Below are 22,364 nucleotides of genomic sequence, written 5' to 3'. Positions count from 1 at the left end.
ACATCAGAGCTGATTTTTACATGAGCACCCTTGCCAGTGTTTAGGAAATTGTTTTTCCCTAGGCGGCCTTGTTTCCTCCTTTGTAAGATGCAAATCGGTACTACTAGTAAAATAGTCCAAATTTGCAAGATTTTTGAACTATTAATATCCTTGAATTTTTGCAGGATTTTTTCCCTTTTTCTTGGTTTCAAACCTGTTAATCTCTAATTTGAACCGGCTCTAGGCTAAGCTGAGGCAAACCTTTCCCAAACAGTGAGGGTCCTTGCCTACCAAATTTCAAAGATTTTAGAGTTTCTTCAATTGATTTAGTAGCTATAGCTCGTATTTACACCCATAAAAAATTTTGAGCAAATATTCAAAATTGGGTAAAATGCCAAGGAAAAAGAAACCATGATTGGCCTTCAAATTTTCCATATCTCTTGTGATTTGTACTTTCCCTTTGCTTTTGTACTAGTGTACTCTTCCAAGTACATTAACCTTAAACCTCTAATGGCACAAAAAATGAGGTCCTTTTTTGCTTTTTTTTTTTTAAGTATAGGTCAATAATATGGTCCACTAGAATGTAAAGAGGTACTGTTCATTTTTTTTAAAGTTGCAAACTTAATTTTCCTAAGACCCCTTCAAACCAACCAATTTCTCATTTGTTCCTTTTTCACTATGTCTCTTTATCTTCAAGTGACTCAAATTTCAAACACATAGTTGATGTTGTTGCCAACTAATCACAAGAAGGAAGTGATTAGTTTGACAAAGCAATTGTTGATACACTATTCAGTGATGTATTTGATACCCACATGATTTCAACATAAAATAAAAGTGGTTGTTTTTTTATATACTCTTTTTCCCATTTTGCATAAAATAAAAGTGATTCTTTTCCCTATATTTTTTCCTCATTTTAGTAATTAAAAATGATAATACATAAGCAGTGTTCCAAAAAAGTGTCTTGCCATCATGCAATCAGAATATGATGCACTTATAGAAAATGACACATGGACTTTATGTGATTTGCATCTTGGTACAACCGTGCCGCTTTGAAAATAAAAAATGACATTTGAGGGGAAGAGAAAAAGAGAAAAATTTTCTTATATTCATAAGAAAAATAGGCAAAATTAGCTAAACTTTCAAATCTCTTTAAGAGAGTAAAACAGGATTAGTGTATGGTTTGACTAATCTAGAGGTCCAACAGCTTGTAAAGGATTGGATTAGTCTAGAGGTCCAACAGCTTGTAAAGGGAGCCTCCAACATATTGATGTACCATGATTGCCATAAAAGACGAAGCATGGGCTTACATCTTCTTGCATGGCAAATAGTGATAGTGGACCCACATCATCTCTCCTCTTTGATTGGTTGCATCTCACATTCTCTGATTGGTGCATCCTCCCTCTCTCCTCTCTAGATTTGACTCATCATAGCCTCTCGGTTGTTACTTGGAGTTGTAACTCTCTCTCTCTCTCTCGTGCGGGCTGTTCAGAGAGCATAATTAGAGCATTGACACGACATGCAAATGTACGCTCCACAGTCATTCTCTCTCTCTCTGGCAAACTTGAGAGAGAGAGAGAGAGAGAGAGAGAGAGCACATACAGTGCAGCGATCGCCTTTGGAAAACGTGAACACAACAGAGAGAGAGTGGGATGGGCTCCCCAAATGCCTCAATCTAGCTGAATAAAAAATCCCACTCTCGTGCTCCGCGCAAACCCACACTGTGGTTTAACCGTGTTGTAGAGAGAGAAGGCGCCTGCTTTTTGACGACCCAAGATGCCGAGCGCGTGCTGCTCGCATCATCAAAATAAAATCTCATTCCGCTTGGGGCACACAAATCTCCCTCCCTCCCTCCCTCTCTCTCTCTCTCCGTCTCCCTCTCTCTCTCTCTGCATTCATCGCCTCTCCCTCTCTCCGATCGCCCACTTCTCTGTTTGCGTCCGGATAGAAAACTGCGCGACGCCCACTCTCCATCGATCGCATTACTTATTTCCCATGTCATGGGAAGCCGCTCTCCAGGGTGTGTACTAGAGAGAGAGAGAGAGAGAGAGAGAGAGAGAGAGACTGGGCACCCACCGTAGCCACACTCTCTCTCTCTCTCTCTCTCCTCTGATCTGATCATCTGGGTATTTAGAAAGCAAGGTTGCACGCAGTCCAATGTGTGTACTAGAGAGAGAGAGTCGTTAGAGAGAAACTGGTGGGCACCCACCATAGCCCACATTCAAACTGTCAAGTCCTATTTTCTTTCAGCTTCACCCAAAGTACTAAAGAAATGGTTCATACATACATATTTCCAAGTAAACGGTTCAAATTTCAGCAGGCAAGAGTCCGCAAGACTCTCCTCCAAGTTGATACAACTAAGGCTTTCACTTAAAATAGAGGTGACTCAGGTGAGCTCTTTATACACCTCCATACCTTACCAGAATCTTCCCACTCCATGACATGGAATCTTCTCTAAGCTTTTACTAAGAATCTACTCTAAAGCTGATTAAAAACAAAAATCAACACCTCTCTCTCTCTCTCACACACACACACACACAAAAACACACCATGTCTAATCTCCCTCTTCCTATCACCACCATCACCACACACACCACCACTGTTCATTTGTCAACTGACTTGCCATAACTGTTTTCAGGATGAGGCAGACCATTCTTCCCTTTTACCCCTATTAGCTTCAACAGTTTTCCATGACTACAATGAGAAGGTGAGCCCCTTGACCTCCTATCCATCCGGAGCTTTAATTTCCTCCATCTTCAATTAAATTCCTGCTGTTCTTGTGTAGCAATACAATGGTAGTTCCTGATCATAAAACCTCATATGCTTACTTGTATTGGCAGGGCTCCCCTTCACAGGCACGGTCGATTTTTCTGTTTTCTCTTCTTAATTCTCTGCATACCTGTGATCGAAAAAGACGATGACCTTCCAAAGTACGAAGAAAAGAGGATATTTTTCTGTAAACAATCGGATTTTGATGGAAATTCAGCACCCCCTTTTATTTTGGAAAGTTTTATTGCAAAGGATTCGTCATCACTTGTCCAGCCAAATAAGGTACTCCAAACCTGTTTCTAAATGTAAATCTCAAGTTGGTCACTCATAAATCTATCCAAATTTCAAGCAATTGGCATGCTTGGTCATTCATATATAGATGAATAAAATTCCTGTCATTCCCAATTTTATCTGTTTGTGATTAAAAGAAGAGGAATCAAGCTACCCCTGATGAACTTGCTCCTTGATCACAAGAATGTCCCGATCATGGTGTTGTCCTATTATAGTACATGTACGATGAACATAAACAGAGCTTCAGATGACTTAACTAGCCCATCCTTCAATTTTGTTGCATATGCCAAAATTTTGGGTAAGGTAGAATGAGGGACTCGAGCACAATTTGGAAAGTCATGGATATAAATCATGGCAAGAGACGTAAGCTTTTGAAAGCCCAATATTAGAATGGGGCTTTTCTATTGCATAAAAAAGATTAAGAGTCCAGCTTTCACAAAAGACGGTAAGTCTAGTATGACAGGGAATTTTGGGCTCTATCCATATACTCAAAATACCTGTCGACCGTCAAATATTCCAGCATGTTTTGTTCTAACGATATAAACAACTTAGCCACAAGTGAAGGTTCGCGGCTTTGTGAAAAGACTATATAAGACCATCATCATCAATATTGATACCTGTCTGCAAACAGCCAATTGTCTTCATGGATTTGCAACCTAAGAATATGAAAATATTGTCAACAGATGCGATGCCATCTCTCTTCACAACATCCTGTATTTTCTTCGTAGTCTGTGTGCTGAAGTCGTGTGGGAAAATGTATGCATACTGCGTGTATGTATTTTGAAGCCCACCAATATGATATCTTGCCACTAGTTGTTATGCCATTACCTTTGCTGCCTTTTATATCTGTGTGTATGAAAGGAACACGTTCCCAGTACATATGCATACTACATGAATCCACAGGAGTCTAGCCCAGCAATTCAAAGTGGGTATGGGTTCAAACGGTCAGGTGTGATATCCCTGGAACCAGTAAAGCATGCTTATTGTTGAAACGATGAGGTATCCCCATCAGGGCTCTTTGATGCCTGCACAAGATGGTTTCCGATCCTCATCCATGCAGGGTAATATTCTCTCAATTATTGGCAAATGCTGTGATAGGCCACCTCACCAATTAACTGCAATAGGCCATCCTGCCATATGACAGAAGGTCCCTACTCTTGGTGGCAAGTGGAACATATTGACTGGTAACCAGTCAGGGGAGTCGGTGCTTAGAGCCCATACAGCGGCAAAGCATGGTCTTTGATTCCTCATCCTTATCCAGTAAAAAAGGTTGATGCCTGAAAATTGTAACAGATTTCCTTCTCCTCCCATAGACAACTCTCTTCAGACGTGATTTAGTTTTATTTAGTTAGAAGAGCAATAATATTAAATTGACTCAGATTGTACTTTGTTTGGAATGATCAACCTTTATCATGTTGTTTCGGGCTATAGGGGGTCAGATTCACTTCAAAGAGAATATTCCAAAGAAGTGTCAGAAGTCTACCTGATTTAATACAAAAATCAAAAGCTTGAGATTACTCACTCATCTATGTTGTATATGAACCAGACTCTCAGCAAGACACTTTGGGCTCTCAAGGTTGACAGAGAAGAATGGCATGGAGAACTGATCAATACATCACACGGTCAATCGACTTCGAATACCTTTGTGCCACGTGAAGTGGGTCAAAGGAATTTATTAGAAAACAGTTTAAAGCCTCTGCAAGCCTTCTCAAATTCTGCAGCTGAAAGGGTAAACAAGAATGGAAAAGGCATACTTGTTATGCATTGTAATCCCAGAAATTCAAACACTGACTCAACAGGACACAATCACTCTATTCAAGGCAGGGTCTCTCAACAGCAAAGTTCCGTCAATATCATAGCAGATGAAGCTCTACTTGAAAAACTGCAGGTCTTGATTCGACCCACTCCAAATGTCTACCACACCATGGCTTTTCACCTACATAATCAATGTTCATGGCCCCACGAAGGCTATACAAGATCTGCTGTCTTCTCCTTCTTTCAAGACAACAAAGCAGTTCAAATCTTGGAGCTGGACTTCAACTCCAGCTTGTTCCCTTCTTTGCAATATAATACACTGAGGGAACGTGTCAACAGATTACTTGATGAAAGGAATACTAAGTGTGCATGCAATCAAGGCATGTCAAGAGAGTTCATTGTTAAGAACATGAGAAATTTGCCACTGCAAGTGCACTCTTTGCTTAAAAAGGGAGGAAACAGTAAGAGGCATGGATTCAAGGTAGAGCATTTTGATGACTTCTACCTCGGTCCTTGGCAAACTGCTAGGCTTCTTGTTTCATATCAGCCTGATTTCAAAGCAGGAATTGTGGATGAAGAACTGCAATTTATGACCTCAGCGGGCATGCTCTCTGTGACCCTCAAGGCAAATGTCCCGAAACACATTCAATCTTTATGCCAAAATGCAGCCTTGATAGCAAGAGCCAAGAGAATTATCCTTCAGGTTTGTTCATTGGCTCTCTTTATTGTGCTTTTAGTGTTTGGTAGAATGCTTAAACAGGAAGGACTGATTATGTCCACCGACGCGAGTCAATGGTCAACAGTAAGGAATGCAACCAAGCTGCCTCAAAGAACTCCTGGAAGAAGCACTCGGTATCATGATGACAAGAGATCTTCAATCTATGTAAGCATTGACATTGGATGCACTCATAGCGAGAGCAAACAGTGCGGTCTTAGTCTCACAAAAGCACTTGATGTTGTACATGCAGCAATAAACTGCATAGTCAGCTTGAAGTTATTGTCGATATCTCATTCATCAAACCCCCAACAACCAGAAATGAATATCGCCAAAGAGAGTGATCTACAAACACAGCACAATGATGCCACTACAAGTCTTACTAGTGGCATGACAGGGAAAAGAAGAGCTTCTACACATCTTCGTGGTTTTGGCAAACAATCTCCTACCAACCTTAATGGAGAAACCTTGTCATTGAGAAGTAAAGCATGCTCGACAAAGAAAACAGTTTCTCAGCTGGATGAGGCGAGGTTTCTGGAAAAAACAGAGCCCGAATCACCTTCTGCTGCTCATTCAGACAAAGAAAACGAGAGAATGAAACAAAGAAGGAAGAAGAAAGGAGCTCATCCTCTAGCGCCTGGGATGGAGACTGGGAGTGATAGTGGAAGTAGTTCTCCTTTATCGATGCCATCCTCACCAGTCGTGCATGACGTGCTGTGCAGGCCAGTGAGTCCTTTGTCTTTCGGTGCTCACACATCCATTCACAAATGTGAAGCGCCAGTCAAAATGGATGCTGCGATGATCATCTCATTTGTTAAAGATGGGCATAGAGCCTCTCAAAAGCATTGTTCTACAGACAGTAACTTCTCAATTGATGATGGTTGCTATTTGCAAAAAGCAAAGACCAATGTCGGATCTAAGGACTCGGAAGCAAATAGCTTGCACGTGTCACATGCAAGAAACTTGCTCAAGAACATCAATCAAGAGGGCAGAAGTTTAGAGGCAAAATCAGTAGATAAACCCAGTGAGAGGAACCTGGTCAAAGTAGCAACAGTGAGAAGCAGTAGTAAAGGCATCGCAGCTACAAGACCAAGAGTCGCTATGTTGACAGCTTCAGCTACATTCCCTGCACCAGGGCGGAGACCTTTGCAAGAGAGTGTATCCGTGGTACAAGAAGAAGGGCAAAATCGGTCCATGGTTTGGTCCTCATCAAGCTCAGATCTTGTGTCAACCTCTGTGATAGCTCCTCATGCTAGAGCTCCAGGTAGTCCTTTATCACCTAAGTCACCATCCTTCTCCAGAAATACCCTTTCATCCTCTTTGTTCACAGCACCGAGCAGTAGCCGCCAATGCACACAAGGCAATGTAATGTGCAATACTAGAAATAGCCAGAGGAATGAAGTGAAAGGCAAAGCACAGGAAATATTCTACTATAATGCATCCGGGGGAAGCAGTCCTCGCCAGATGCATGGACCACGTTATTCACAGCGAAGGCAAGATCCACAACAAGGATCCGACTCTGTGCTATTGTACGACATATGGGGGGATCGTTTTGCAGACTTGGGTAGACGCTGGGGACCTTACTGGATTGGGAAGGATGCCCCCATCACAACAAAGCCGTCCTCCTTACCTCCTCTCCTGCAAACTCCCCAATTCTCTGTCTTCTCCTCCAATGATCCCTTCAGTAGGTAACCTACTCCTTCAGCTTTGTATCAATCCCTGTACATACACATTAAAGAAAACATGTGTCTGCTGACAGGCCTTGTATACACTATGAACAAAAGCTTTATACCGATAACCTGGAAGTCTTGTCTAGTAAAATAGTCTGTCTGTCCTTGTGGAAGATTCACAAGAATTTTTAAATGGGTGTGTACATCACAGAAAAAGTACACGACTAGATGTGCTTGTGCAAGCAGCAAGAGTACATATTTCCCACACGGTCGGATCTTATTAAGTAGAAGCCACTTTCCTGGCATTTCAATGTCCAGCCCCTAGTTGGTGCCTGCCCAACCTAGCCAGCTACAGTTTTCTGTATCTCCACCAGGCAGGACAAAGGAGTCCTATATATCATCTACAAAACTCCATTTAAGGTCCCAGCTCCTCACCACATGTATTTCTTCCACGAAAATGAGAAGCCCTAAGAAGTAAATTGCCGTGCCCATCTTATTTCTGAATTTGAGTGTGATACTTGTTATCACAACTGAGGTTGGTATACATTTGGACACAACAAAATTGAGGAGTCCTCAGAAGTACCTTCCAGTGCTGACTAGAGTGTGATTCCTGTTACCGCAACCCAATTCCATGTAGGGTTTGAGGCTTGACATGTCCTTGACAGCATAACACCTAAGAACATCTCTTTTATTATGGTTTTGGGCCTGTCTCCCTTCACAGATTCTTTAGATTTTTGAGATGTATGTGAAGCTGAACATAGGTTTCCTCACTCATTCACTAGAGAAAAGTGCAAGATTTGTTCTTCGGTTCTACCTGCTCACACACGTCTGTTTTATTCCTTTAAACTGCAAGCCGCTTCTTTAACACAAAGAAGAGCTTCCAAACCAATGTCACTGCTGAGAGCATTGTAGTAGTTTTATGGTTTGAGTCATTTTGTGCCCAATAAAATCAAGAATCCAACTGGGTAAGTGATGTCACTCACAATGAAGCAACATCAGTGATTTCAAGAGATATCACGTCACGTTTAAGAGCATTCATCTATGAGGTTTTGCTTATCACATACATTTTATTATGGCAATGTGTGCGCACGAAGCAACAATGTAAGCTTTAAGGGTATGCACACACATTAAGGGGAACAATGCAGCTTGTCAATAAAAAAGGAAAAACTGCATTAAAAACCTACACTGGAATACACACATTCACTAAGTTGAAATGAAGCATATGTTACCTCCAAAATTTGCCTTCCCAAAATCATATTCCTTCGAAGACAATTATTCTTAACAAATTTGGCAAGTAGAGATGTACACAACCAGGGTAAAACAAAGCAAACTTGAAGGAGTAACATCCAACAGAAAGAGAAAGAAAAAAATTTGCTTGCAATTTGTTATACTTAGCTGTAAGCTTGTTGAATCATTTTGTCTTATGCGAATGATCCCAATGCCCTTAGAAGCATAGACGGTTAATGACACTCGCCAGTTCAGCAGTGCACCCATGTAACAATGTAGCCCTGCCTCTCCTCAAGTTGCTCGTGTCACAAATCTTTTTTCTACTTTAAGGGTTGCTTAGCATTCTCTTGGTAAGCCAGTAACACATGCAACAGGGGGGAAGCAAATGTCATGAAAAAAAGACTTGTACTAGAGTTACCTGGATGGATTCTTCCACATGTCTGTGCAAAGGGAATTGTGGGCAGAAAGCCAGAAGTATCTGCGTATGATACCTATATGATGCTGACTCTCCGCCCCTGTGTATGAGAGCACAAGAGGAGATTCATGGTCTTCATTATCAAGAGGTGCAATTGACCAAACGCCCTAATGTGGTATGGCCCTCCCTTAGGCTGTTCCTCCTTAAGAACGGAACTCCCACTTTGGGGCCTTTGCGAGCGCCAGAAATAATCAGCATCCACCTGCGCTCCAAGCTCACGCGCTGCGGAAGAACCCAAGGAAATGGCGGGTTAGTCTTCCTTTTTGAAAGGCAGCCTTGAACCAACGGCACCATTTTTGTTAGTGAAAAAGGTAGAATTAAAAAAAGGGAAAATTATCAAAATACCCCTCTAATTTGTGAAAATTCTCAAAATACCCCTCAAATTTCAAAAATTCCCAAAACAGCTTGTATCTATTTTGGTTGGATTGTTCAAGATTTTTTAATTTTTATTTGTTTTTAATAATTGAGGTCCGTTTTTGAATGCTTAACATGTAATTTGCCACAAATTACCTCACAAAAAAGAGGCAGTTATGTCTAAAGATAATGAAGCAATTCATCTCCAAAGCCTACATAATAAACCCAAATTCTGGATTTAGCATCTTATATTGATAAGCAACGAGTCTTCTTATGAAAAGCTTCAAATTTTTTAATCTTTGGAGAAATTTAATTTCACAAGAAGGGGAATTTTGGGAATTTTGGTAAATTTGGAGGGCATTATGGGAATTTATGACAAAATATTGAGGGTGTTTTGGGAATTTTTGAAATTTGAGAGATATTTTGGGAATTTCCACAAATTAGAGGGGTATTTTGGTAATTTTCACTTTTTAAAAAAAAATTGATTGGCCAAGCACACAAAGGATACTCATTGCAAAGACAAAGGTTAATCACGAAAAGGCATCATAGTTATACTCACATTTCACGATGTGAATGCCCTATTTTTAAGTAAGTGGCTACAACGTTTTTTGGGGGTTTTATTAATGCGAATCTCAATAGATCCCCTTCAATTTTAAGCAAAAGTGGCGTCCAAGTGCTAAGTGTAAGCGACAAGCGTGGTGATGTGAGGTGTCAACGAGCTGCCTGCACAATCGATGCTGAGTAAGGGTAGAGAGGAGGAGACACGAGGAAATAGCAAGGCAAAACTATCACGATCTTGCGGTGACTACATGAACCTAGTGCTCATGGAACTAACGATCGGTGTGCTAATCAACATTCAAATATTCGGTGGCTCAACCTTCGGCTGATCTGCATCTTCTCTTGGCAAATATTTGCGATGTTTGGACGTCCTATGCATGCTCTGGTAAATAGGGTGTTGCTCCTCAACTTGATCGTCAGCACAGATGACAACAACGAAGGGATGCCATCGAGGCGAAAGAGATTTCTTTTTTCTCTGGTTCATTGGCACACGGTGGACTTCATTGTTAACCCTCATGGCTCACGAACACCCCATCACCTACGACGGACATGTATTATGTATTTGGTAGAGTCAGGTACCGGGCTTGTCGGACCAATAGGAAAAGGGTAAGAGTGATCGCTGATGAGAGGCGCACTCTAACTGGGACATTCAAGGGATTAGTTGGCTAAGCATGGGCGCCCAAGTGTGAATGGGGTGAGCTCATATAAAAGCCAACTAAACCTAAAATTCACTTATTCTCTCATTTGTGCAATAGAAGAGTGCTCTTGCTCCATCTCCATCTCCATCTTCTTCTTCTTCACCTCCTCGTGTGTGTGTGTGTATGTGAGAGAGAGAGAGAGAGGGAGAGTGTGTGTGCGATTGAGCATTACGAAGGCACGACGGCGGCGAAGCGGTTGAGCGCTGCATGACTGCAGCTTCTTCTTCATCGCGGCGAGGAATCCTCCACGGCAGGAGCATAGAGCGGTGAGTGACACACCATTGCCCTCTTTTGAGCTTGCTAGATTAGTCTTGTTGTGTGCTTGGAGCCATTTGTGGCTCGCACACGGTGTATCGGCAAGTCCCTTGCTTCGACAGTGCGGCAAGGAGCGCACATTTTTGGCACCGCTGCCGGGGAATCGCCCTGGACCAAGCCCAAGAGGCACTTTGTGCTTCTCCTATGAGTTGTTTGTAGTAGGAAAGAAGAGGAAGAGGAAGAGGAATGAGTTGTTTTTCTGCAAGTTGTTAATTTCTGTATTGTCTGCAAGTTCTGTGATTTCTGCATAATGTTGTGTTTTCTGTTTACACACAGTCTTTGCACAATTAGTAGTCGTTAGCTTGTTTGCCGTGAATGAATAAGTAGGAAGGCAATTAGCAATTTCTGCTTGCACACAATCTGTACACAGTTTTCTGTCAAGGTTTGCCTGCACACAGTCTTTGCACAGTAAGGTAGTGAGAGAGGAAGTAGGTGGACAGTTAGCTCACTGTCAGTAAGCAGTTAACAGATTAGTTAGTAGATTAGTTAGTGGTTAGCAGCACTGTTAGTAAGTAGATAAGGTAGTGAGCTGTCTGTGAGCTGTGAGCTGTTGACTGGGAGGTTAGGTAGGTGACAGTGTGTGTGGCCAAGAAAGGGTCACCAAAACCGCGCGCGGTCGTCGTCCCAAAAAAAAATAATTAAAATTAAAATTTAAAAAAATTTATAAAAAAAACCGATTAAGCGTGAGTGACTGGGGGGCTACACTAAAATTTATGATTGGGATCGGTACCAAGCCCAGGCCCAGGCCTCAGTCCTCAGTCTCATGATATATACTAGACTCACTCTTATATATATACCCTACCCCCTCAAGAGGGAATGAGAGCATGTGGGGCAAGTCCTCCACTCTCCTCCCTTCTCTTCCCACTTGCACCCTTAGACTTTCTAATTTGGGCCTAGTTCCCCACTAGAAATTGACGGTTTTAGGGATTCCGAGGGCATAAAGTGACCAAACGGAGGGCTGTAAAGCACGGCATGTCCCTCTCACCGAGACGCTCGTTTTGAGCTATCATACGTTCTATTCTATAGCTGGGTCAGAAAAAAAGGACCAAAAAATCAAAAAATAAGAAAAGACTTGGGTTGCAAAACACCCAAAATTACTAGGTGAGCAGCCTTCACGGGCCCTCACTGACACTTCTAGGGGATCCAAGTCATATGAACCTACGCTCTAAACGAGTGTTAGAGCACGAGCATATTGGTAGTGCCTCCATTTACGCGGGCACCCATTATTCCTCCACCCTAGGTTCTGGACCTTCGGCCGGGACTCAAGGTAGCGCGACCCAAGATCCTCATATCGCGTCTAGTGATTCTTCCTCTGACTACGAAGTCATGGAGGGGTATCCTACACCAAACCCTGATAGTTCAAGTCAAGACATGCATGCCATGGGCCCACGGCCCGGGTCCAGCATGTTTAGCCGCTTAAAAGAGACCCATGGTAGAGCTACTCGCTCCGAACATGCGGTTAATGAAATAAATGAAGGGAGTGGGGAAGTGAATTCGTCATTCATGCCTAAAATGGACCCTATGCTTCTTGAGAGTGTGCATGTGAATGTTCCATCCACTGCACCTCCTGATCCTTTAGGACTATCTCCCTCTGAGGTTTTACTACCCGATGGTAGGAGTCTTGCCGAAGTGCAAGAGATCGAACGCTATATGCAAGCAACAAGGGAGAGGGAAATTGAGAACCTACGAGGGCTAGAACAAAGTCGAGCCCTGAAAGCAAAGTCTCCTATGACAACAATCATGCCAACCGAGAAACCGAGTGCTCCCAAGGTAGCAGTCACGGAGGGGCAAGCGATGGGGAGCAATAATGCTTCCACCTCAAGGGAAACCTCCAGCACGCCAGGCCTAGATGGAATATTCCTAAACGAAAATTGGGAGTATGACCTACAAGCAGAAGCTTTAACTGATCGGTACACAGGACACACCTATCATGTGGGTTGGTTAGATGTTCTACAATCCACATCGGGTGCTACTAGCATAGATGAGCAACAACAGAAAGTCTGTGATGTCCTCCATAGGATTGTCGAGTTAGAAAGACAGAACACAGGGATCAACATGCCTTCAACAGGCCTAATGAGATTCTTGGATACGGGAAAGGCCAACCAACCAACCCTGTCACAAATGGAGACTCCCTCAGTGAGCCCTATTGATCCTCCATATGTTGTTTTGCCAGGAGCCTCAGTACAATCTGAACCCACAAGTGGCAGCTTTACCTTCCCAGATCTAGCTCATCTTTCTCTTAATGACACTACGGCTACCATGCATATCCCAATGGTGAGCATGACAAGAAGTACACCATAGAGTTCATTTGTTAACACTCCGCCGATGCCTAGTAGCACAGTGCCCCCAACTATACCTACATGTATGTATCAATCATGTGCACCTGTCGTACCTCAGCCTCATGTAGCTCCTACACCTCCGATTATTCCAAGAGCTTACAATCCACAATGGCATTATCCGACCTCTTATACAAGTGGAGCCATGCCATTTAATAATAACATGCCATATCAGGCACCCCCTATGCCTAGGGCCACGCCTATAAACTTTGGACCACCGTCTGGTACACCACCATACGAAATATGGGACCCAAGAGTCGCGCGTATGCCAAGGCCAAGGCCAACTCCCATCTCACATGTGGTTCCAGGAGCACATACACCCATTATACCTGCTCAAATAGGAGATTTGGCAGCATTTACTCAAACTATCGGTCGCTCTATTGCGGAAAACATGCGTAGTGCACCTGATAGAGAGCCTAGGAGCAAGGCAGTTCAAGTAGCTAAGCTCACACAGAAATTCAGTGGAGACGGAGATGCTAGAAAGCATATGGAAGTCTTTGAACATGTGTGCGATTCCTTGGAAGAGCACAATGAGCTACATAAGTGTAAGGCTTTGAGTTTGACCCTAAGCGGAAAGGCTGGAGATTGGTATAGAACCTTAAGAGTAGAAGAGAAAACGATCTACTCTACTCTTAGGAGACTGTTCTTACAAGAATACATACGAGAGGGAGTACTTTGGGGTGTAGCCTCTCAACTCCAGAAAGCCCAACGAGAAGAAGGTGAATCCGTGACAGACTTCATTAGTCGCCTAAAGAATTTGAATTCTCGATGCAATCCAAACGAGCGATTCAACAACAACCAATTGCTCGATAGATTCATTAGGGGACTACGACATGAAAGTATCTATAATGGCCTAGTCATTAGAGGTATCACTACTTGGGAAGCAGTCACCATGAATGCAATCCAATTGGAGGATAATTTAATGATTGCAGGAGAAAGAGTGTCCGCCGAGCCGAAGTCTAGTAGCTCGCAAGCATCAGGGCATGAGCCAATGAAGATAAAGCCAATCGTGAAAGAGCAAACGATATCTGAGATGACTTTGGCAGATCTCACCAAGGCCATCCAAGAAAGCCTTAGGGGTAATCGTGCTCCACAAAACACTCATATGTATCCAAGAAGGGAGCAGCAATGGTGCTCAATCTGCTTGGGCCCACATACTACGAGTGAATGCCCTACTTTCAGAGTAAAGTTTAACGGGACTTGTAACGCGTGTGGTAGGTATGGCCATCAAGCGAAGGATTGCCTAATGCTTAAACGCATCATGGAAAATAGACCGCCTATAGCTTGGGCAAACTCACCCTCGAGTTCCTGCATTGATGCCTACCCCATCCATGGAGCAACAGTTACCATTACAACACATGGTCCCTAGAACCCAAAATGTGGTCCAAACCACACCGTTGCCACCTCCAGTGCTAGGACCGCAACCCCCTCATCCAAGAGTTACACCTATGAACCAAATAGGTTGCGAGTCATCTAGTACTTATGTAGATTGCGAAGAGGACATAGACTCTAGTATCACCTATGGAGTCGACATGCTTGAGGAGTGTCCCATGTACTATATGGAAGACCATTGGGGACAAATCAAACCGGTATATCAAGCTACTACGCTAGCAGCAAGAGGCCAAAACATTAATAGTTTTGCCAGGAGACCACCTCTTCAGTGCTACGAATGTGGTGGACCACATCGAGTAGCTGAGTGCCCCATTAAAATGCAAAAGAATGCTGCACTAATGCAAACAAGTCAAGGGAGTGCATTGGCAATGCCAATACTCACTTGTAATCGTTGTGGCATAGATCATTTGATCGCACAGTGTCCTAACAATCCAAACGCACCGAAAATCACACCATTGAACATAATAGAGATTGTTGATGGGACACCACCAACTATAAACATAGCACCAGTGAATGCACTCACACTGTCGATGCTCCAAAAGCAAAATTACATCCTCGAAGAGAGAGATGCTGCATCCATTGGCCGAGCGAGAAAGAAGAAAACACGAAAAAAGAAATCCCTTAATGCTTCTAGCTCAAAACCTAGTTCAAAGACTAACATAGAGACAGGAGAGGATCCCGTGTATATGAATGACCCTGAGGATGACTCAGATTCGATAGAGACCACGGAGACCAAAACTGTTACTACAAAGGAAAAAGCCAATGAGGAGGATCACGAGAGGGAATTACGACGAACACCAAAAGAGTATTCAAAGTTAAACCACCTAGTTGCGAACCCCCAAGATAAGCCACGAGAGACAAAAAATGAGGATTGCAAGAGAAAGATTGGAACCTATCCAAACCCAACAGTGGAAATTGAACGAGTCCAACAACTAAGGGGTTTGGTGGAAGAAACTCAACGAAAATTAGAACCTGAATCCAAACATATCCAGATGTCGGACACAGTGTTTCCCACACAAGTTCAACCTCACAGGAACTACAGGCCGTTAGCTATACCCAGTATCATTCGGGAAGAGAGTGAGGGTAGGACATCTGAAAGTGGACACACACCTTTCCTACTAGAGAGAATGTTTGGTGAGGGAATGCCCGACCCCCTTGAGGAAGTGGAGATTCCATCTTCACCATTCTCTTGTCAGGGTCCTACGTCCCACAAGATGCCATTAAATGTTGCCAAATTGATGGATTTCATGTCTTCAGAAGTTAGAACCACCATCATGTCCAAACTATATAAAGACCCCGAGCTAGTCTCAGCTCTTCGAGCCTTCCTCAATGGAGAATTACAGGCCGGATTACCACAGTTTGCACATATGAACAAACCTGACTCGGTAATGAATGATGAGGAACATTTAGCACCACCATCTGACCTAGCGGGACATGAATCTGTAATTGAAGTACCTGTTAACAAGTTGGGGCAATACGATGATGAATCTAATGCTACTCTACCAATCACTACTAAAGGATTAACTGTAAAGGGGGTCCTTGATTGTGGTGCGGGAGTCAGCATGGTGACAAAGAGTTGTTGGGAGTCTATGGGGCGACCTCACCTTGAAGCCACAAGCGTAGTGGTAAAAATGGCTAATGGATCTATTGTTACGCCTATTGGAATGCTAAAGGATCTCAGAATCAAGGTCTTGGGACACAAGGTAAGGCAAACTTCCATTGTTATGGATTTTTCCAAGCATCCTATGTCATTTGAGATGATCTTAGGGCGTCCATTCATGAGGGAAGCAAAAATGGTGCATGACTGGTCCAAAAACCACGTCTACTTACAGTTCCAAGACTCTGTCATTCGAGTTGATCTTTTAAGTGGTCGAACGCATCCTCTAGGAAATAAATTCATCATTGATAATCGATCAGACACAACAATTCACTCAGCTCCATTACAGTATTATTACACGTGTAACGAAGACACGGATATTGGGGAGAACTCTCCTTATATGGATATCCTACCCGGAATGGCTGAGTTAGACAATGTCGATTGGGTCACCTAGCGGCAACTATAGATACATGGGGAGCTAGAGGAACAACCTGGGTAACACCAGATGGGGAAGAGATACCACACATTGCACCAGTAAACATGTTAGGTGTAGCGCATGTAACATCCGATGATAAGAAAGAGGCACACCTACCTGGGAGTGAAACCGATGATTCCTCAAGGGCTTCAGGCCAATACACATCAGAAACGAAATCTCAGGAAGAAATGGATTCAGAACCTGAGGAAACATCGAGTGAGCCAAGTATAGAAACTGAACACTCAAAGTCTAGTACGACCATCTATGGTAATTTATATGAGAGTGAAGAAGATACAAGCGAAGACCTATCAGACGAGTCGAGTTCAAACATTTACCAAAATCAAAACCTTAACAAGAAACAAAGGTCATATAAGAGACGACGATATCGAGCAAATGTGAGAGCTAGGATAAACAAGGAAAGATCTATTGCAGAATGGCTTAGCTATCTAGGGGCATGTGATGCTCATCAAAAGCTAGTAGACAATTGGGGTGAACATCTCTAGAGTGTCATGTGGTGCAGCCCGCGACCCATTGACCTCGCTCAATTGGAGGTTATAGAGCCGAAATTGAGTCGAACTATAAGAAGACGTCAAAACCGAGAGTTAGCACAACAACAAAAGGAGGCAGAACTAAAAGAAAGGTCTCCGTCATGACAAGAGCCTGCTGACTTACATACGGCTCCTGAACATTTTAAATCTTATACCACGGGGGAGCGAAAGGTTGTGTATGCCAAGGCCCAACGAATACCTACCAATGGAAGCAGTGGAGTCTATGATGGTCCAGCAGTAGTTAAAGAGATAGAATTAGCAGAACCAGGTGAGGAGTCTAAACCAGTCTTTATTGCTCAAGACCTTACCGAAACTGAAGAGGCTGTACTTAAGGAGCTCCTCAAGGAATATAAGGATATCTTTGTTTGGACATATCATGACATGAAGAGCGTTCCACCTTCTGTGGTGCAACATACAATTCCCATGATCAACACCGCTAAACCCGTCCAGCAACGACCCTATCCAATGAATCCTAAGTACGCCAAAATTGTACAAGAGGAGATTGAAAAACTTATCCAATGTGGATTCATATACCCTATTGAGCACTCAGAATGGGTTTCTCCAATAGTCATTGTGCCAAAAAAGAATGGGAAACTAAGAGTGTGCGTGGACCTCAAGAAAGTTAATGCAGCCACTAGGAGAGATCATTATCCCTTGCCATATTCAGAACATGTGCTTGAAAGAGTTGCGGGCAAGGAAGCTTATAGCTTTTTAGATGGGTACTCTGGTTACAATCAAATCACAATTGCATTAGAGGACCAAGCTAAAACTGCTTTTATCACAGAGTTTGGAGTGTTTGCATTTCGTGTTATGGCTTTTGGCTTAACGAATGCCCCTGCTACATTCCAACGATTAATAAACACTGTGTTTAAAGAATTTCTAAGGGAGTTTTGTGAAGCTTTCCTAGACGACCTTTGTGTTTATTCTTCTTGGGAGAAGCATTTGTTATATCTACGAAAAATATTTGAAAGGTGCAGATTTTCTCGCATCTCATTGAACCCTTTCAAATGCCAATTTTGGGTTAAGCATGGAGTCATTCTAGGGCATATAGTGTCCAAGAACAGGATATCCACAGATGAGAGTAAGATTAAATCCATTGCCGATTTGCCACCACCTACGAACTATAAAGGAGTTCAAAGATTTATGGGCCATGTTGGTTATTATCGAAGATTTATTTTAAACTTTGCTGAGATAGCGCGTCCATTGTACAAGCTTCTTATCGAGTTTCACTGGACGGAAGAAGGTTATCAATCTTATGAGTTATTAAAGAAGGCCCTAACAAGTGCTCCAATCCTGCGAACACCTGATTGGAATGTACCTTTTCATGTGCATATTGATGCATCAAATTTTGCTATTGGGTGTGTTCTAACTCAATCAGGAGAACATAAATTGGACTACCCTATTAGCTTTGCAAGTCGCCAATTAAATGATGTCGAGATGAACTACACTACTACAGAGCGCGAAGGTCTAGCTATGATTTACGCAGTAAAGAAATTTCGCTATTACCTTCTTGCTACCAAGTTTGTGTTTTATGTTGATCATCAAGCATTGCTATATTTGGTAAACAAGCCGTGTTCCACAGGTCGAATTACACGATGGTTGTTAATTCTTCTTGAGTTTGACTTCACTGTTGTTGTGAGGCCTGGGAGGAAACATGTCATTTATCTCGTATCCCTAATGGCGAAGCTCCTACGGGGGTTGATGATGAATTGCCTGATACTCCCTTGTTCATTGTTGAGACAATGCCTAAATGGAGTGAAAAGATTGTTAACTTCTTGGTTAATGGTTTTCCACCCAAAGAACTGCGAAAAGATATAGCTCGAAAATTAATCAAGGAATGCGAACTCTATTGCTTACTGGCTGGAACTCTCTATAAGAGAGGAAAAGATGATGTTCTTAGACGCTGTGCCCGCGAGGATGAGTATTTATATATTCTACAAGAGGCACACATGGGCGTAGCTGGTGGTCACTTTTCAAGAAAGTTGACTGCCCGAAAGATCTTACAGTCAGGCTATTGGTGGCCCACTCTGTTTAAGGATGCATCACTTTTTGCAAAGGGATGTGATGAATGCCAACGCTTCAACAAGCCACAAAGAAGGGATAGGATGCCTCTACATCCCATCAAGGTAACCCAACCATTTGAAAAGTGGGGCTTAGACTTTGTAGGATCGATTAGTCCGGCTGCACGTAACACGCAATCACGATATATCATTGTGGCTACCGACTATGTAACCAAATGGGCTGAAGCAAAAGCAACACGAAAGGCGGATGCAAAACAACAGCTAAGTTCCTCTTTGAGAACATTATCACACGTTTTGGATGCCCCTTTGAACTTGTGAGTGACAATGGAACTCATTTTATAAATGAAGTAATAAAAGAACTCACATCAAACTTCATGATATCTCACCACAAGTCTACACCCTATTATCCCCAAGAAAATGGCCAAGCTGAGAGTACCAACAAAACTCTCATCTCCATTTTGACAAAGACAGTCGAGGCTCATCGCACTGATTGGGACCTAAAGCTTACATCAGCTTTATGGGCTTATCGTACTGCGTATAAAGTTGCTATTAATTGCACACCGTTTAAGATGGTGTATGGCCAAGAAGTAGTTATGCCATGGGAGTTTGTCATTCCTAGTCTTTGAGTAGCTTCTCAAGAAGGTTGGGATGGTAACCCCTTAGTGGAGCGATTATATATCCTGGAAAGGCTAGATGAAGAGAGGCAATTAGTTGTGCGAAATGCTCTAGTGGAGAAGGATAGGAGAAAGAAGTGGTTTGATAGTCATTTAAAGGATAAACACATCAAGGTTGGTGATAAAGTTCTTATGTACGGGGTACGTAATGAAAAGAAGAAATTGAAATACGCTGGTAAGGGACCATTTCGAGTGTGTGAAATTACCCCGCAAGGTACCATTCGTGTGGAGACTCTAGATGGAGTTGAAACCATTGGATTCCTTAATGGGAGTAAATTCAAAAGATATTATGATCCTCTAAGCCAAGAAGAGTTGCAAGCCATCCATCAAAAGAAGGCTTCCAAGGAACAAGCAGAGCTTTAAAAAATCCAAGCAAGAGTTGAGGCTCGAGAACGACAACAACGTCTTAGACGCTGTGAGCGGGATGAAAACACACACAACGCCTCTATAACGACCCGACACACACTCTTGGAAGGATATACACACACACTATGGGGCACCACTCGGCTTACACAACCAGCCTGGCCGAGACAGGAAACACACAGACGGAGTGAGAAGAGAGAGATTTCCCACTTGCCCACTCAACACTCACACATACACACTCTCAATTCAGCTCAAAGGAGGCAAATTTTTGTTGTTTAGACTCAATGAAGCTCAGCCCAACACCAATGGGGCAAATAGTTTACACAGTATTGAGGAAATACACCAGATACAACCACAAAGTTAAGCAGAGGCTTCACTCACCGGAGAAGATTACACAGAAAAACAACAGAAAATCTGTGAGGAATTTGGTAAAATGGATAGCTCCATTGCGTTCGGAACGCCCAAAAACCCCAGTCTACAATGTCAAAGTGCTCAAATCCGACCTCGGATGAGCAGTTTAGGGCCAAAAAATGCTCCAAAAACAGCAAAAACACACTTGCGGCTGTTCCTCCTCTCTTCTCCACGTTTTTTCTGGTCTTCTCTCTCTTTTTTCAGTTCCCACACTTAGCTTTATTACTTGGGCACCCTTGGCCTTTTAGATGACCTCAAACGGACCTCGAACATGCCAAAAACTGACCTCGCAGTGCATAGTTGTCACCTTTTTGCATCATCCGCACACCTGGCACTCAGCTTTTTTCCAATAATGCATCTCGCCACCACGTGAAGTGGCCCCAAAAAGTGGTCCTAATGATGAACTTTCTGCGTAACTCTCACAAGAAAACACCCACGTTGTGTCCGTCCTCATCTGCGTGCAAATATTGACCTTGTTCGCCCTCCTGACGCCACTAGATGCCATCTGACGCACCTGCTGACCTCACGTCGTCGGCCCGCGGATAGCTTCCTCGAGAAGTTTTACGCGCTACCAACTCCTCCTTATTGTAGAAAAAACACACTAGTATTGATAATAGTGAAAATCGCTGCACTATGTACATGATGTCCTACTTGTACACATGTGGGCCCCACGCAACCACCTCGCTATGGAAATTGGGTAATCCTTTATTCGATGCACCATGCATGTGTATGTACATATGCGCAATCCCTTGCTCAAAAAAACTCCTGACATAATTTGCCCATCCCCTAGCCTGCTAGATCATTCATGATCAGCAGCAGCAAAGAGAGGTATGAGACTCGCCGCATCACAGGTCTCCTCATCCTTCACCAACATTGCTTGCTCCACAGACAGCTCATCTTGCTCCACCATCATCAATCTAGCATGATACAATTTAAGACGCAACCCATTTACCCTTGACTTATGTAGAACACCATCCAGGTTAGCCAGCTGATATGTGCCATTTGGAAAACACTCCACTACCTTGAAAGGGCCTTCCCACTTAATTTGAAACTTCTTTTGGAAGGTGTTGTCCAGCTTACTGTTGTAGCGCAAAACCAAGTCATGCTTCTTGATACCCTTACTCTTGACCTTTTCATTTATCTTTGCCAAAGCCCTATCTTGCATCTGCCCATAATGTTCCAATGCACTCATCCTATCCAACTGAACCTCTTGTAGTTGTAAGAGCCTCTCTTCGAATGCATCACTAGGCGACCCAAGCAACTTCTCTAACATCTTGACCGCAGGCAACTCTACCTCCACAGGCAATAGTGCTTCCTTTCCATACACCAAATGAAATGGAGTAAACCCTATACCTGTCTTCACCGAAGTACGGTAAGCCCATAATGCACTAGGCAATTCCAAATCCCAATTCTTTCCTTGGTGCTCTGTCACTTTAGAAAGAATTTGTACCAACTCACCATTGAATCTTTCATTTAAGCCATTACACTGCGGGTAATAAGGAGTGGTATGCTGGTGCCTAATCTTCATCTTTGTGCATAAGAAGTCTAGCAGCTTAGCTCTAAATCCTGGCCCCTTATCTGAAAGTAGCTCTAATGGCACCCCAAACTTGCAACATATTTCATCATACACAAATTTTGCCACATCCTTTGCAGTGATCTGTTTTACTGCTATAGCCTCTGCCCATCTAGAGAGATAGTCCACTGCCGTTAAGATATAGCTTTTGCCCCTGCTTGTGATAGGTAA

General features: G+C 43.0%; 1 protein-coding gene across 1 annotated transcript; it reads left to right on the top strand.

The window, feature by feature from the left end:
* Window positions 1–2,227: 2,227 nt before the first annotated feature.
* On the top strand, window positions 2,228–7,304 carry LOC147449416 (uncharacterized). The gene is made up of 4 exons (XM_086521860.1): window positions 2,228–2,366; window positions 2,615–2,683; window positions 2,817–3,027; window positions 4,583–7,304. The coding sequence occupies exons 2-4, from the start codon at window positions 2,667–2,669 to the stop codon at window positions 7,196–7,198; spliced, it is 2,844 nt and encodes a 947-aa protein (XP_086377986.1). The 5' UTR covers window positions 2,228–2,366; window positions 2,615–2,666; the 3' UTR covers window positions 7,199–7,304.
* The last annotated feature ends 15,060 nt before the right edge of the window (window positions 7,305–22,364 follow it).

Source organism: Adiantum capillus-veneris, chromosome 10 (genome assembly GCF_014529385.1).
Source record: "Adiantum capillus-veneris isolate H3 chromosome 10, ASM1452938v2, whole genome shotgun sequence".
NCBI classification, from domain to species: Eukaryota; Viridiplantae; Streptophyta; class Polypodiopsida; order Polypodiales; family Pteridaceae; genus Adiantum; species Adiantum capillus-veneris.
The sequence above is the reverse complement of the archived record's forward strand: the minus strand, read 5'-3'. Positions and strand labels throughout refer to the sequence as shown.